The sequence below is a fragment of the Balaenoptera borealis genome, assembly GCF_965194805.1.
Source record: "Balaenoptera borealis genome assembly, chromosome: 6".
In the NCBI taxonomy this organism is placed as follows: domain Eukaryota; kingdom Metazoa; phylum Chordata; class Mammalia; order Artiodactyla; family Balaenopteridae; genus Balaenoptera; species Balaenoptera borealis.
The window spans coordinates 117,116,372-117,133,359 of NC_138863.1; the positions used below are offsets into that span (position 1 = coordinate 117,116,372).

Below are 16,988 nucleotides of genomic sequence, written 5' to 3' on the forward strand. Positions count from 1 at the left end.
AGTGCAGTGTACTAAGTACTAAATGACAGTAAACACAGGATTCTATGAAAAAACAAAGGAGTCAGACTTAGCCCATTTTAGGGATTTGTAAATATTTTCTTAATGGAGAAACCCTCTGAGCTGAGCCTCAAAGAATAAGAAGTTTAACACAGAAGAAGAAACCAGGAAGGAAAAATCCAAGCAAGAGTTAAAAGCTTGAAGAAGCATAGAAGGGTTAAATAGCATAGTGTGTGCCCAGGGAACTAAGATCAGCTTGTTATTATTGAGGCATAAAATTTGAGAAAAGGAAGGCAACAAGAACCAAGAGGCAGTAACCCTGAAAATTATCTGGGATTTCAATTATTTTTCCACTATTAAATGGGGAAACTAATACAGCTTTTCAGGAAAGGAAGTGTCAAGATTAGATCTTCCGCATAAATAGATCATTTTGGCTAGAGTGTAAAGCTGGAATTGAATAGTGAAAAGAACCAGTGAGCAGCTATAAGGCTTGTTCTATGTTCTATCAAGAGATAATGAGCAAGAGGACTAGGGTTAAAGCAGGAAGAAGGAGGGAAGATTCTAAAATTGATGAGGCAGTAAAATAGGTAGATCTTAGTGTTCAAATGGACGAGATGGATTGAAGAAGTCAAGAATGATTCTTTGGCTTCTGGTTTGGATCACTAGTAAATAGTGGTGGCAGACACAGTGAGTAGACATCAGAAGGAACAGTAGACTCAAGGAGGAGAGGAATAATTTAGCGGGAACATTGGTGCTTCCCAGTGTGCTAGTATGCTACATTGGGTGACAAAATGTGATCCTTAACATTCAAGAAATTTTGAATCAACTAGAGGTAAACCCAATGTAGAATGTACTGACTTGACACTGATCAAGATTTGGGCCTCTGTCCTTTAGGGAAGGCTTCATATAGTTTATGGAATTACATATTTGAGGAAATTATAAGGAGAGAAATTAAAGACCACTATTTGGGAAATAAGGTTATCTTCTTAATTAGAGAATAAAAACCTATATATTGGGGCTGAAACTGAACAGTGTGTTGAGGGATAAGCAGGACAAATGGGTAACAAAAACTTTTGTTTTGGGGATGACCCTGTAAGTCTGACACTTTCCAAAAAGGGGGAAATGGAAAAATTATGGTTTTTGCCATTCAAATTAAATTCAATCCTTTGAGCTCATATGTTCTAGGTATACTAGGAAATTCCAGATATGCTATGTGAGTTAATTCTTATGATGCTAGTATATCTAATCACTTACTGAAGAAACCATGATTCAGGGAGGATAGGTGACTTGGACATGACCTCAGCGTTCACGAGGGTAGGGCTGACACTTGAATGTGCGTCTTCAAAGTCAGTGCTTCGTCCTAGGCTACTCCACCTGTTACAGTGCAGGGCCTTTCGCTCTTCCCTAAGGGATGGCGTGCATTATGGACCTAAGGTGTTAGATTTCCCTGGTCTGTTTCATCAGCCAAAGACTCTGAACCCTAGTGTCCATGGACTTACCTCAATTCTTGCTTCATTTCCAAGAGAAGGGACGGACCTTACGAAGGGAATAAGTGCTAAGGTTTGGCAGAGGGATTTAGGCAATTCATACATCATTGATTTTCCCTCAGCATTTTGCTTGGCATCCCCAACCTATGGTTCAAAAGTCCCACACGGGCCTTAATCACTTACTATCACTTTGCGTGTCCAATGTGTCAGCACCTCCCAGAATCCAGACCTTCTCTTTTCCTTCAATATACTCATGAAAAGGCAGTACTCCCTATTAGAAATGCATGTGATCTCCAACAGTATATATGTGATACTCTAGTGTAGAGATTTCCTTTTTATTACTTTGCAGAAATCAATTACAATATGAATTAGCATGTGTGGGAAACCCAAGAAGGAACATGTAACATTTCCACTTACTTTTTGTAAATTGAAATTTACCTTCTATAATTATCGTAGGAAAAGATTAGAAGAGTCACATAAAAGATAATAAAATGTTTTTATGGCAAATTTTAAGTGCGTTAGGGCCGGGCCAACCTGTGAGCGTGCCTGCTGCTCCCAACCGCAGTCACTGACGTGGAGTCTTTAAAGTCTTTTAAAAGTGTAATTGTTTCTATTTCTAGTATTACTCAATTCCTAAGGAAAATAAAAGCAAATAAAATATACTGTGTTTTAAAGAGTTGGTGAAGTTCATGGGGGATTCCCTGGTGGTCCAATGGTTAGGACTCCACGCTGGCACTGCCAAGGGCCTGGGTTCAATCCCTGGTCTGGGAACTAAGATCCCACAAGTCACGCAGAGCGGCACCCCCCCCCCAAAAAAAAAGAGTTGGTGAAGTTCAGAAGAAAAATAAAACATCGTGCTCAAAATGAAACATTTTAAATATAATTTACACAAATCACCTCAAATCTTATTCATATAAATTGGCATATTTAACGTGGTAACTTAACTAAACAAAATATCAGATCAATATTTTGTTTAAAAAAGGTAAAGTTCACAGCTGCCAAGTTTACAACTTTGAAAATCTCCACAAAGTATTGCATCTATTAAATAGAAACAAAAAATGACTGTCACTTTCAATTATTTGAATAATGGAACTGACATGCCTAAAAGATTTATAAATATATTTTAGAATCTCGTATTTTAAAGGAGTCCTTCTTTGAAATTCAATCTAACCGTTATTGAGCACATATATTTGTCAGACATTATCTGAGAGCAATACAATGAGGAATATGGGTTTCTATGCTTTGGGTATTTCCAACTTAATGGAGTGAAAAACTGTAAACAACTATTATATAATGAACCATTTGGAGCATGGTAAATAGAAATATAAATAGAACTACATGTCATCATATTAAATATATGTATAAATAGAATTAATTCTGATGCATTGGGGGAATATAGGGTGGTTTATAGAAGAAATGGTTTTTGCATTGAGCTTTAAGAATGACAAGAATAAAGAGGTGAGAGAAAAAAATTACAAGATAAACAATATGCTTATCAACAAATTGGGATTGTTGCTTTTTTGTTATTTGGTGAGAATAATGCAAATTGCCTGTATTCACTTTGTGCCTTCTCATAGACACAGGAAGTCACATTCATCCATTCATTGATTCAACAAATATTTACTGAGTACTTACTAAATCCCAGTAAAACTGAACTGTGACATATAAAAGAAAGAAAGATTAGAGGTGCAGCCATGGAAGGCAGAGGAAGATAGGGTGATAACAATGCTAAGTCTCAGGAGGTCAAACAAGCTGAGAATTCCAAAGTTACTGTTTGATTTGCTACCAGAATTGGACAGGAACAAAATCAGTCAATTGGTGGTGCCAGAAGCAAGCCTGCAGTGGATGGAGCTGTAAGTGGGAAGTGAGAAGGTTACGAACATAGACAATTCTTTCAAGAAAGTTGACAGTAAGATACAGGAAATAAGGGGGAAAAAATCAACCAAAACCCACAGGGCTGACAGTAGATCCTCAGGAAATCCTATCTAAGTTGATAAACTACAAACGGATAAAATCAGCTTACTTTTCGGAATTGCTTGTTCATCTGAACACAATGGTCGTAGATGAGTTAGTTTTCTGTGAGTGCTTTGTGTTGAGGCTATATTTTTAAGTGTCTGTGACATAAAACCACATGTGTTGAGAACTCCATGTGCTCTGCAGTGAGATTTTCTAAATCAGTGTAATAAAGACAATGAAGAGCCAAGCCTACATTGAAATGGAATGGAATGCAATTTGTAAAAATACATTGTTTGTAAATAATATAATTACAGGAAGTTTCAATCCATGAGTAAAAGTCCCTATTAGTTGCAATTAAAGAATGTTTGCCTCGTTCAAGAGGACTTTTAAGCAAATGCATATTAAAGATTCTTTTATTTATCTACTTTCTATTCGGGTAGCTTTTTTTATATACCTGAAGGAAGTCACATAACTCTTTGTATATACTACTTTGCTATTTTATCATTTTTGTGAGGAACAACTTTAGGCATAAATCACTCTAAAATAAATAAAAGTAGATGATGTCCAGTTTCTATTGAATGGTGCCCTCAAATTGGGGCCATTCTTATTCTTGGGAAGTACTTGTGTACGCATACTTCAGCACCCAGGATAGAACCTGCTTCTTAGAAACCCTGAGTGTTGATTTTGGGCAACACAATCTGATCTCTCTGTACCTACAGGTCTTATAAGACTTAGCGTTTACGTGCACTCAATTAGCAGCATGTTTTTTCTTCAGTGTTACGTGGCTCACTCATGTCTCCTCACCTGAATTTTAAGTTACTTGAATAAATCAGCGTTAGGATCACTACTGGAAAAAAATGGCACATTCAAAATAGTATTCAGCTTTATCTATGAAGGGGCCACTTGTAAAAGACAAGGAATATACAACCTGTGGCTAGTAATGGTTTAGCCATTAATACCTGAAGAGGGAAGGGGGGCAGCTGTTACTAGGGCCTAGAAGGAGGGAGCCCTGGAGTTTTCACAGTAATAGAAGCAGTGAGTTTTGGTTGAAGAAGACAGCGAAACCCACATGATTTCCGTGGGTGGAAACCAACAAACTAAATACCATGCACTAACTTTTTTCTCTTTATTTGATTTGCCTGGTTTCATATTGGCCACACTTAAAAAAAACTCAGACACCATGGGAGTGTTCTTATTATTCAAATGAAAAGTTTGTGGCCCCAGAAGAGGAGCACACAAAGTCTCATTTGCCACCATTTCATTGTAGAGTGACATTAGTCCAGTTATATACCTGTCTGAAATTTACAGCCAATATTTGTGTTTTTCGTATAAGGTTTGGGGGGAAATGGCCCCATTAAGAAAAGAAGTAACTTATCATATGGCTTTAATTGGTAATCATAACTCCTTTCCTGAACTGTTCATTCCTGTTTCCATTTACCTTCAGTCAGCATTTTGACTAGATAGGTTATTTACCTGGTGCATCAAACCAAAACTTTATTCCTGCCAAATCTTATTCCTTTGCTTCCTCTTCTTAATTAGGTTGCTACCATTTTAGTTTTCCATTGAAATGGAAATTGGCATGTAGAAATGTGGAATTGGAAAATGAGATGGAATTAGACAAAAGGGTATTTGTGAATCTGCTAAATTCCAAATATCTTCTTCCTTTTCCTTCTTTATATAGTAAAGGCACATGTTCTTCCTGGCAGATGATATTAATCATTGACCCAGCACAGTGATGATGTTTTTTGTCGGTTTATTTTTCCAGTCACACTGAGCCCAAAATGGTCAGGGAAAGATTTCAGCTTCTAATTCAGAGGAACAGAATTGTGACTGTTTTCCTTGTTGGAGGCAATCCTTCCTTAGGTAGTAGGACTTCTACACCCACCAAGCCCATTATCATGAGGATAAGAAACAATGTTGTGTCCAGTGGATTACTGATGTGATAGTGAAAGAGAACACTACACTTCCACCCCTTAGCTCCTAGATCTGTGCTTCCTGGTTATGCAGGAGGACACAGAGCCTCCTCTGCTATGGATGTACTCTGGTGGACATTAAGGAGGACACTCATATCTGGAGGATAACATCCCAACTTCAAGGATGTTGTCAAAAAAATAGTGCCTAAGTCGAGGTAGAGCAGACTATTTTACTCTTCTATCAAGCCCGGCTAGTGGGGAGCATGATGAAATCAGTGAATGCCATTCTGAGTCCATTGCCTTCCTCTTGCTAGAAAATATTTGCTGTTTGGAGGTGACATAGTGTGGGTTATTGCGGTAATGGATAAGTTATTCTGTAAGTCCATGAACAGCAGTGCTGAGAGGGCTACAGGCAGCAAAGACAAATCCATATCTAGAATATGTATCGATTTCTGTTATGGCAAAATTCTACCCTTTCTTGATGGAAGAGTTACCATGTAATCCACCTGTCACCAGGTAGTCCGCTGGGCCTGCTGGGAAATAATGCCATGTCAAGGGTTTAGTAATGATCACTATCATTGGCAGCCAGAGACAAGCTGGCATGCGCTCGGCGGTCATACTGTCCATCTGGTCATTGAGAGCCTCCCCTGCTATGGATGTGCTCTGGTGGCCCTTAAGCAGGGCACTAATGTCTTCAAATTTTTTACATTTTTACCCCTCCTGACAAGTCCATGCACTTATTTTCCCTAGACTTCCTGCCACTAATTCTGTAATTTTACTTTTCCGTATCCCTGATCAGGTGGCCATTTATTAGTTACTATGCATGAGTCTGGATGGACCTATGCTTCAAGCCAAGTCTCCTTCCGCAAGAAGTAGAGAACTAAATACCTTGTTTAAAAGTCTTCCAACTGGGAGGATTTATGTTTATTACAGTCTTTTTATGCCACTCCTGGGTAAGATTATAGTGCAGAGCCTGTCCAGTTCCAGTGTGTTCAAGTACATCACGCAAACCTGCCCATAATCCAGGCCTACATTTACTCCTCCTCTGCCAGCTTATGTCAGGGTGTCAGAGGCATAGGCATCCTGAGGCATCGATGTGAAATGAAGGAGAACGGATAAAGCAGAGGATGCAATACGATGGGCAGCTCACTTATACGTTCTAGTCCGGTTCCATATAAACCACTTCTATCTTACAGTGGGATATAGCTGTATGTGTTTAGTTTTATGGTCAGTGAATCAGATAAGAGTCAGTTCATGATGGACAGTTTGGGTTGCATAGTCACTTGGTATCCCATGGTCAGGCTAATTATTTCTACCATAGCTCAGTAGAGAGCTGCTTTTGAATTGGGGAATATTTATCGGCACAGGAGAAAATGGCCTTTCCCTAAAGCTTGTGATGCCTGTGCTCTGATTGTCATATGGTGATTGCCAGAAGCTTCACACAACATCTCTGTTTGGGAAGGACACTTGGATTACCATCGTATCTGCTGGGTCACAGGGTGAAGATGGTAGGAAAGATTGAGCCATGGCCTTGATCTGCTGCACAGCTCTCTCCTGCTCAGGTTCTTCTCAGAACTGGCAGTTTTACAGGTTACCTGGGAATAAAACAGGTCAGCACATGTGAATGTAGTTTACGGTGTTCTTCAAAATCCAGAGTACAGGCCCTCTTTACTTTCAAATAAATATAATCCCAACAAATTTTCTCACTTTTTAGTAGATATTCCAGTGTATCCCAGGCTACTACATCTCTAACCTTTTCCCTAGGGATGCAGACTCTTAAAATTTACAGGAATTAATCTTTCACTCTGCCTTTATGCAGAGAAGGTCTAGCTCCCTTGTATAGAGGTTGCCTCAGTCAGCAAGAAGACTTGTGGAAATTTTGAGGTTCAAAGTCTTCAGCCGACATTCTACTATAAAATGTGTTATTTATGAGACTGGTCCAGAAAGCAGCAAGTGTACTGCACGCATCTACCCAAGCGTCCTGAGCCTGTTTGTCAGGCTTCCAATACTTCTCTACCAATATTGCTCTCTTAGCTTTAAAACACAAGTGAAGTTGAGACCCTCATTTGTGTTGCTCCTCTGCAACACTTTCTATGTTCTCTCGGACCTCAGCCACATCTGCCCTTCAACTACAGAAGAGAGGGACTCCAAAATTGCCATGGTGACCTTTTGTGTTTTCCTAATTTAGTTGTCATGATTTCAATTTCTGTTTATTCCTATGTAATCCCTCTGAGGTCTCATAAGAACTTCACTTATAATCTTTATCGTTGCCATTTTCGGAGCAACTGGGTGTCACAATCACTTGTCCTCCAAACACTTTTCCTCTCTAGCTGCATTTTATTCTATGTCATCACCAGTGACAATTGATTATTCATGATTCCATCCCTTGCTATGGATTATCTATACCCCCAATTCCCCCCAGAAAGGTTATTATTACATCAAAGATCTCCAACCTAATCTCAAAATCTAATTTTGAAATCTAATTTTATTTACAAAAAGATAATTTACAGAGGTGAAGGTGCAGGGGATCCATAAATGACAGAACTATAATCTAGACTAGTAGCAACCAGCCAGTGTGCACCCCTATGATGATAGAAGTGAGCCATTATCAGATACAAAAAGAGGACATTGTGTAGATGAGGCTGCATTGATAGGAGGAGTGAAATCATTTAAAGCACACAACAAGCCTCAGGTGACATTTCAGGACAGAGCCAAGGGAATACATACGCTGACTTTACTCTCCTTCTAATCTCTTGCCAAGGTACCCTAGTGGCCATGCTCTAGAGAGCATGGGAGCCCTTTTGATATAGTTCATACAGGTTAATGTCCTGGGCCAGAAATCAGGTGTAGAAAAGTGGATAGTGGATCTGGGGTCACATGAAAGATATCCAGTATATTTTTTAAATTTTATTTCCTTAGAACTTAGAATAGTTTAACGAATCTAGTAGGTATTCCACTTGTTTGATGATGAGAGGATGGAAATATGATTGAATGCAGATATGAATGAAGAGCGACACGAATATGGTTTTATGCCATGTTTCAGTCTTCAATTACTGTTCTCATTCTTTTTACTCTGATAGTGCTTTCATCTCCTCTGTTCACATTGTTGACAATCCATGAAATCCTGACTTCACTGCTTTATTCTTTCCTTCCTTTGCATCTTCTTTTCTTGGGATTAAAAGGGTAGCTCAGAAATAAAGAATTCTTCACGAAGTTGATAAAATCCACCACACTGTATAGAAAATATTTATGTACAATAAAGATTTCAAGGACAGATGTTTGTGGGTCACTGAACCCACATCTACAGTTGTTTTCAAATAACACTCGTTTATTCTAGAGGAACTTCTGCATTCTCACATCGCCCACTGGTGGTCACCAGATGGAGAAAGGCTTGCCTTCCTGATGATAAATGATTCCTTGGTGCCTAACATGGTTATCCCCCGGTTTACTGGAGCTTTGTATCCCAAAGGAAAGAAGTATCCATATCCTAAGGTAAGTAATGTGGAAGTGCTGTTTGTCCCCCTTCTCTGTGTGCCAGTGACTTGATTGATAGTATTCTCGGTTCATGAACAAGTTGTCTTTGGAGAATAAAATAAGCCCCCTTACCAGTCGACAGAGTCATCATTTTAAGAGCTTGCAGTGGTCTGTGCGCAGTGCTTGTGTATGAACAGCTAAAGGTGATTCAAGGGTGCAGGAACTTTTGCTGTATTTCTTTCACTTTGATGGTCTCATTCTTTATCCCTCACCTTCCTAGTTGAAAAGAGGGTGAGAAAACATAAGAAGCAGCATTGATCCCAGGGCAAAAGTTTCTCCAAGGTATATTCTGTGAGCTGTTAATAGCTATTATACAGGAGCAAAAAGTGCCACAGTCAAATAAGTTGGGAATTCTCAGTTTTAAAAAAAAAATCTAGCTTTTTTTCAGATGATTTCTTAGAGCACTTAATATACTGCTTGTTAATGTGTGTTATAAATCTCCTATAAAAAGTAGACAGCATAAAGAATCTCTAGTAAGGAATAGACTAAGCATAAAGAATCTCAATAAAAAATAGACTAAGCATAAAGAATCTCAATAAAAAATAGACTAAACATAAAGAATCACCAATAAAGAATAGACTAAGCAGAGAGAATTTATTAGTATTAATATTAGCACCAGTATTATTTTGGCAGAGCATACTTTATCAAATGCTGGGGTAGAACCATAGCCAGGCATGGCTGGAATAGATGGAATAGTTTTATTGAGTGAAGCGAGTATGGAAACCCTGCCCAGATAGCAAAACTATTTTTAAGTGTTGGGTGAGGCCTCTGAAAGCAGGCTGTGGAAACATCTGGAGTGTATTGGTTTTTCTCTTATATGTCACTGTTAATTATTTAAGGTCTCTTGCTTTAAAGTTTATTTTCCCCATGTTTACAAAACAAAAAAAAGTGAGTCCCCCGCCCAAGCATTAATCATGTAAGGATGCCTTATAGAAAACTTTTAAAATTCAAGTTTATACATTTTAGCTCTTAATGAGGTAAGAGAAGGCTGCTGATTTCATTTAGAAGTCTTTATTAAGCCATTTCTTTAGTGAGTTGTACCTTGTGTTTCCAAAGTACAATAGGTTTTATACCTTTAAGTTTGTGCAGTACCTTAACTGGGCAGAGTACTGGAAAAATTACCCATCACGTGTATTATTCTACTCCTGCAATGAAGGCGTGGTCAGGGGGGATGACTTTCCTCATTTTCCGATCATCCACAAGACTCAAGTTATCCAAGGTGGGGACAGGAGGAAGGAAAGTAGTGAATACGGAGAGTCAGGGCTGCAAAGCCTGTTTCCTCAGGGAGATTCTGTGCTGTCTTTCTCCCCATCCTATCTTCCTTCCAATAGGTTGTAGTAACAGAGTGACTGATTGACAGCTACGGAAAACAGCAGGTTTGAGAAGAATCAAATTCCATGATTTTGAAATATTATTTTTATGGTCTTCTCTGGACATAGATCTGAAAGCACATATACTCAGTGCTCTTCAGGAAAAAGTGGCAATTTGACCTAACAACAAAATAATTATATTTCCCAAGACATTTGTATGGTACTCCAAGAAAAGTACTTATGTCTTCTCCAGTTGTAGATTTAGCCATGTTTTATGTATGACAGTTTGTGCGGGTACAGCATACCTGTACCTGTTTTTTTTTTTTCCAGAGAAAAAATTAAAAGATTTTTGAAATATATTCTCACCCCATTTGATTTACTTATAATAATGAAAGTTCACCTGACAATGTAAATACAAAATGAAGAATGGGTCCATACTGTGAAAAGCACATGTCAATAAGCAAGACAGTCACTCAGAGCTGTTCAGTGTGTACATTGCACAAAGGGAGTAAAATCAACCCCAGGGAGGGGACCACTTTCTATAATTCATTTTCCAAGGGGAGTGGGGATTTTAGGGTTCACACAGAAGAGCCATATGTAACAGCTGCATCTTCGAATTGCCTTCTCAGTTACAGACTCTTGGTGTATAGAGTCTGTATAAGTTACAGACTCTAGGCCTTATAATTTTATCAAGACTGAGGCAAACAAATGGACATTCAGAAACATCTGAGAAAATCTAAATAAGTCAGCAGTAAGTCAGAAGATACTGGGTTGACAAACCTAGACAATTTGTTTTTATTTAGTAAGTTATTATTTAATTAATTAATATTTCTTAATAAAGCTAAGCATAAAATAATATTAATGTTTATTAAATGGGTAAATCATGTGTGCTAATAATATGCTATATATTTTCAGGGAGACTTTTCACTTTTTTTCTACATTCGGCCATCTTCACAAGTGCCTCTGTTTTACAGTTGGGCCAACTAAGCTTCTAAAAGGCTAAGTCCTTTTATAAAAGTCATAGTTATTTAGAGAACAGAGAAATAACTCAAATTTATTGATTCTGTCTCTCTATCTCTTTCTCTCTAAAACTACCAGAGGTTAACTTGTATCTCAGAAGATGTAGCTGGAATCAAAATATCTCGTCAAGTTAACGAATAGATGTGGAGCTCTCTTTGCTCCATTAACTACAAATGACTCAGCTCTGTATGAGTAACATTCTTAGCCTGTATATTTAGTAAGTGATGTATCTAATGCATGATGTACGTAATACAAAATGAAGGTCCTGAGTGTGTATTAATGACTACCATTGAGAAGTATTAAAAATAAAGACAAATATTATAGTGGCCAAAGAGAAAGAATCCCAAGTCCTCAGGTGGCTGTCAGTAGAAATATCTGCCCAGGTACTTAAGACAACAGGACTCAGAGAAACTAGGTCTGGGTTTTCATCCTTGTTCTCAGAATAAATTTCAGAATAATTTTGGGTCTATTACTTGAATTTTCAAAGTCTCATTATTTTCTACTCTGGTTTAAAAAAAATGTTTGTTAGTTTTTCCACTAACTAGTGTGTTATTTTGATTTGTTCTTACTTATGCGATAAACTTTCAGAAAGTGGTGCTTTAGACATCGAAGTAATGCATAGAGTTTACACTAAATTGTGCTTCAAATTAAACTAGATTAAAACGAGTGCAGCGAATACCCAATGTGGTCAGGTTTACTAATGAAATACTTACACTAAACAAATATATTTGTATTTTGCTTAATTCAGCATAATTCAGAATTCATAAAATACCCTATCATTAGCAATTCAGCACAAAAAAGATGCACAGTTCTATCTCAGCAACTCAGGTTAATCTTCGTAGTTAAAACATTATCTTGTTTAATGACAGTTTGGTTGCCAGCAAAATAAGGTTAAGTATTACTGAGGCTTGTGTTTCAGAATCATAGAGGAAGGATTCTATAGGTTTGCAGTCTTTGTAGCAAATTAGACTGTTAGAAATCGAATAGATTAACTCCTCTAATTTGCAACTATTGAAACAATTCAAATATTAAAGGGTACAAATGAACTTGCAATGTGCACTTAATTTCAAAACTCCAAGGAAAGAAAGCAAATTGAGATTATAGAATGCTAGACAGCTGAATTTTGGAAACAGCTTAATGTTTGGTTTTTGTCTAAAACTGACCATAGGTGTACACAACTTTTTTTTTTAGATGTTTTCATTTCTTTACTTTCTTTCAGTTCCAGTAATTTCATACAGATTCAGAGGGAGATAACAAACTTGCATTGCCTTTGAACCAAACGGATGTTAAGTGGTTATGTTTTCATTTATCAGTGATCCTCTTGTTTAATGATGGCTCCAAACCTTTCTTTTATTTGAATCTGAAGGTATTTTAAATTCATATAATAAATTAGTTGGCATTTTTCATAAATGCTTTGTTATAGTAATGGCTTTCTAACTTTATCTTGTACTTGAATCATGGACTTTTAGACTCATGGTGTGTACACAACTTTTAATTTGTTTTCATGTGAAAGCTAATTGGGATACCAGTGATCCTGTACAGTCCTATAGACCTGAAAAAAACTGCCTTAATATGTGGTAATAACTGTGTATATCTTTGACAAAGTATGTCATAAAATTAGGCATCACTGATAAGAATTCATAAAAATTGATTAAATTTAATTTAATTTCTCTTTTTCTTTAATCAGTTTTTTGAAAGATAAAAAATATGAACAGTTTTTCACTCACTAGAAAAATCAGTCTAACCATTATTTTTAATTCATGAGTTAATTAATTATGTAATTAAGTATATACTATTTTTTGGCACTTTTGAAAATCATCTTTTTTGTTAGTCCATATAACAAAAGTATGAGATGGTTTTTTCCACTGAAAGGAAAACTACTTTGGCTCAAAACTTCTGACTGTGACATATTCTCAGAGAAATGTCTCATTTTTGAGAATCAAATAAAATAATACTTGAGGATCTTTAACATCCTGTCCATGGTCCATATCCAATAAATAACAGTCAAAATTGAACCCAGATTTCTCTGATTCATAGATTAAACTGAACCAGTTCTCAAAATGTTGCCCTTTTACCATCAATATCAGCCTCATCTGGGAAATTATTAGAAATGTGAATTCTCATGTCCCATCTAGACATTAAAAATGCTGGTGGTAGGCCTCAGTGGTCAGTGGTTTAATCAGCTTTCCAGGCCCTCTGGATGATTTTCATGCAAGTTCACCTTTAATAACTGCTGAGCAGTACTATATATCTATATATAGATATATGCACATATATCAGTGTTTTAGCAACATTTGCATACTAATTATAATAATCTGGAAATCCTGTTACAACACAGATTTTTAGGTCCACACCCAAAGATTCTGATTCTGGGTCTGAATATAGGTCTGTCCGTTTGGGGCCCATGAATTTGTGTTTCTATGGTTCTAATTGATGCTGCTGGTTTAAAAAAAGCACTTTGAATGACACTACTAAATACTCTGCCCCAGCTCTAAATTTTAACATACCTGATCAAGCTAGAGAAATGGTTAGACTCAAAAAATACAGAGAAAGACCAATACCTTCAGGGAGAAACATGGCAGTTGAATTAAAACAAAAGTGATGTGAAAGGGACCTCCTAAATGAGGTAGAAGGCTAAATTGCCCAAGACAGATGAACCCAAGCACTGGAGGGTTTTAGAGCAATAAAAAGCTTTACAAAATTTGACACCTGAGCCTTCTCTGTGAGGCAGGCTCATAGCTTATCTTCCAGGAAGCCCTTTATCATATGAACCATTTTCATAATCTCTCTTTATAGTCACTGCATCTCTAAAATGAAAGCCTTTCTGGACTCCTTTCTTTGGATCAAACTTCTGATGTGTGTGATATGCTCCCACAGATGTGCTAGTCATTGTTTTAATGAAGACTTTATTTTTTAAGGGCAGGTTAAGATTCATAGCAAACTTGAGGGGAAGGAAGTTATTTGTGCCATATACCCCCAGCTCCCACTTAGCGTCCCCCATCGGAGTTGTGTGTTTGATGTAATTGATGAAGCTCCATTGACACATCATAATCACCCAAAGTACAGAGTTTACATTCCAGTTCAATCTTGTTGTTGTGCGTTATGGTTTTGGACATATGTGTAATGAAACACACAGAGTGTTTGTCACTGCTCTACAAATCCTGTTACTTCGTCTATTCATCCCTCCTCCCTCCACTCCATGTCCGTTATTTTTAATAACTTCACAAAACATTCTTGAGGAGCGATTACTGATTATTGGTGGGATGCATTACGTTGCTTCTGCTCCTGATTTAACTCTGGGTTTTGTCAGTACCAGTTCCTAGAACATGAATCTTTCTTTGGTATCTTTAAATCAGTGTTATCATTCCCTTTAGATTTGTGTCAGGTCTTTTAATTCAACTCACTTTTAATTTCCTTGTCCTTCTCTGTATATCTCCCATGGTCTTCTCTTCACAAAGCAGCTACACCACAATGATACTGGTGTATTGTTTAGAAACACAATGAGCCACAAGTAGCCAATTCTGTTATTTATTCTGTTTATGTGAATGTTTATTCACATAAACATTCTTTCATTCATTCATCCTACCTGCTTGAGCTATATTGGCGTAAGTTCCCATTTCTGCTCCCTAAGAGTTCACAGTGTATTTAGAAAAACTTTGAAGGCCATTGCCTAGGAATGAACGGAAGCAAATCTAGAGCAGTTAAGAGCATCCTGGGGTTAAATACTAGCTCCCTCAGTTGCTGGATGTTTCACCCTGCACAATTTGCTAAGCTTCTCCATTTTCATCTGGAAAATGGTTATAAATAGGTCTTAGGACTGTAGTAGGAACATATAATAAGATAATTCATGTGATGCTTTAACACATAGTAGGAGCCAGAAGCATACAAACTGCTATACAGCCTAGTTATTATTTCATAAATTTTGATTTAATAAACTCAAATTACATTTTCTTACCACTGTCTTTCTAGTCTTCATGCCAGGTACACAGTGAGGGCATTCTGCTCCATGGCCCACATCCCAAGGGACATTTATACCTCATTTAGTATTCATTATAATTTAAAAGAAAACCTATGATGATTAATGCATGGAAGAAATTAGGTATTGTGGAATTTTAAACACGTGGCAGTGGGATTGGGTAGGTTTTCTTTTTCTTTCTTGTTCTTCTTTTTTTTTTTTTTTTTTAAATTAGCCAAGCTTTCTTTCCTTTGCTTTTCGTATCCTATAGTGTGAGCAGCTGCTTTATCTACTAGTTGTTTTGTAAAGCCAGCCCTTCTGGTGTCATTCTAGGGGAAGAACACACAGCATTGCCTAATGAGTAAAGTCATCATGATTTTCTGTCACCTTTAATTGTCTGACTAAAATGCTAGAGAAGCAGCAATCTACAAAAACAATTGAAAGCAATCAAGTTGTTGAATTTAAAATCATTTCTACTTCAGAGAAATTAAACTTTTTTCCCCATTCTAACACAAAATTGTAAAAGAATCAAAATGCATTTTCTTTTCTCTTTCTGACTTACTCATATATATAGAATGTAAAAAAAAAAAAATTGGTACTGATGAACCAGTGGCAGGGCAGGAATAAAGACGTAGACAGAGAATGGACTTGAGGACACGGTGTCAGGGGTGGGGGAGGGAAGCTGGGACAAAGTGAGAGTGGCATGGACATATATACACTACCAAATGTAAAATAGCTAGTGGGAAGCAGCAGCATAGCACAGTGAGATTAGCTCGGTGCTTTGCCATGACCTAGAGGGGTGGGATAGGAGGGGGTGCAAGAGGGAGGGGATGGGGGATATATGTATGCATATGGCTGATTCACTTTGTTGTACAACAGAAACTAACACAGTATTGTGAAGCAATTATTCTCCAATAAAGATCTATTAAAAAATGCATTTTCTTTCTTTCTCAATATATTCTAATAATGTATTTGCATTGCAACTTTCATTTTCTCAAAGGCAGGTCAAGTGAACCCGACAATCAAATTATATGTTGTAAACCTATATGGACCAACTCATACTTTGGAACTCATGCCACCTGATAACTTTAAATCAAGGTATGTAATTTCAATTTCACTTTTACCAGAAGATAGATCTTTCAACTCCAATTATCATTTTGTTGCAATTTAGAGAGAGATGTGATCAGCTCAACAAATTCACTTGAAAATAAAACTGAGGTTGTGTCCATTAGTGCAGGAATGAACTCATTCTGGATCTCTTGTTGTTCCCAGGAAGCATTTAGAGTTTTGAGGTCATTACCAGCACCACAAAATGACTAAATATACTAATACCAAGAATTAGCTCTTTGGCAGGAGATGTGACAGAGAGATGGGGACAAAGGATAATTTTCCACTGAATTTTCTTCCTGAAAATAGTCACTCAATGTTTTTAAATGGTCCTCTTTCAAAGAGTATAATCTTCCTAAAATGTGTGTAATTTTCCAACTTTTACCCTGTAACTTGCCAATCAATGATTCCCTAGCTTTGTTTTCCACGCAGAGAAATTTAATGAGATTTTGTTTTGAAATATCCTGCATAAGAATCCTGCTTATTTAAGTCTGAGTGGGGAGAAAAGAAACACATTTTATGGGTCAGAAACATAATTTTAATATTAGCAAAATTTCCAATATTTGAACAACTAATCAAATGACCATGTGGATTGTGAAATCCAGAGTGGTCTCAGACTTCAAAGGTGATTCTTTCAAATATTTTAATCCTGTGAAAATTTACAGCAGTCCTGGAGATGGAATAGGCAGCTGATTTAGGAAAATAGTTT

General features: G+C 37.1%; 1 protein-coding gene across 1 annotated transcript in view; it reads left to right on the forward strand.

Annotated features, from left to right (window-relative positions):
* Positions 1 to 16,988, forward strand: part of DPP10 (dipeptidyl peptidase like 10) — a 676,003-nt gene that overhangs the window by 556,514 nt on the left and 102,501 nt on the right. Inside the window, exons 9-10 of the mRNA XM_082397857.1 lie at positions 8,691 to 8,845; positions 16,173 to 16,270. Of these exons, the coding sequence (XP_082253983.1) occupies positions 8,691 to 8,845; positions 16,173 to 16,270 (253 nt within the window). The remainder of the gene's footprint in view (positions 1 to 8,690; positions 8,846 to 16,172; positions 16,271 to 16,988) is intronic.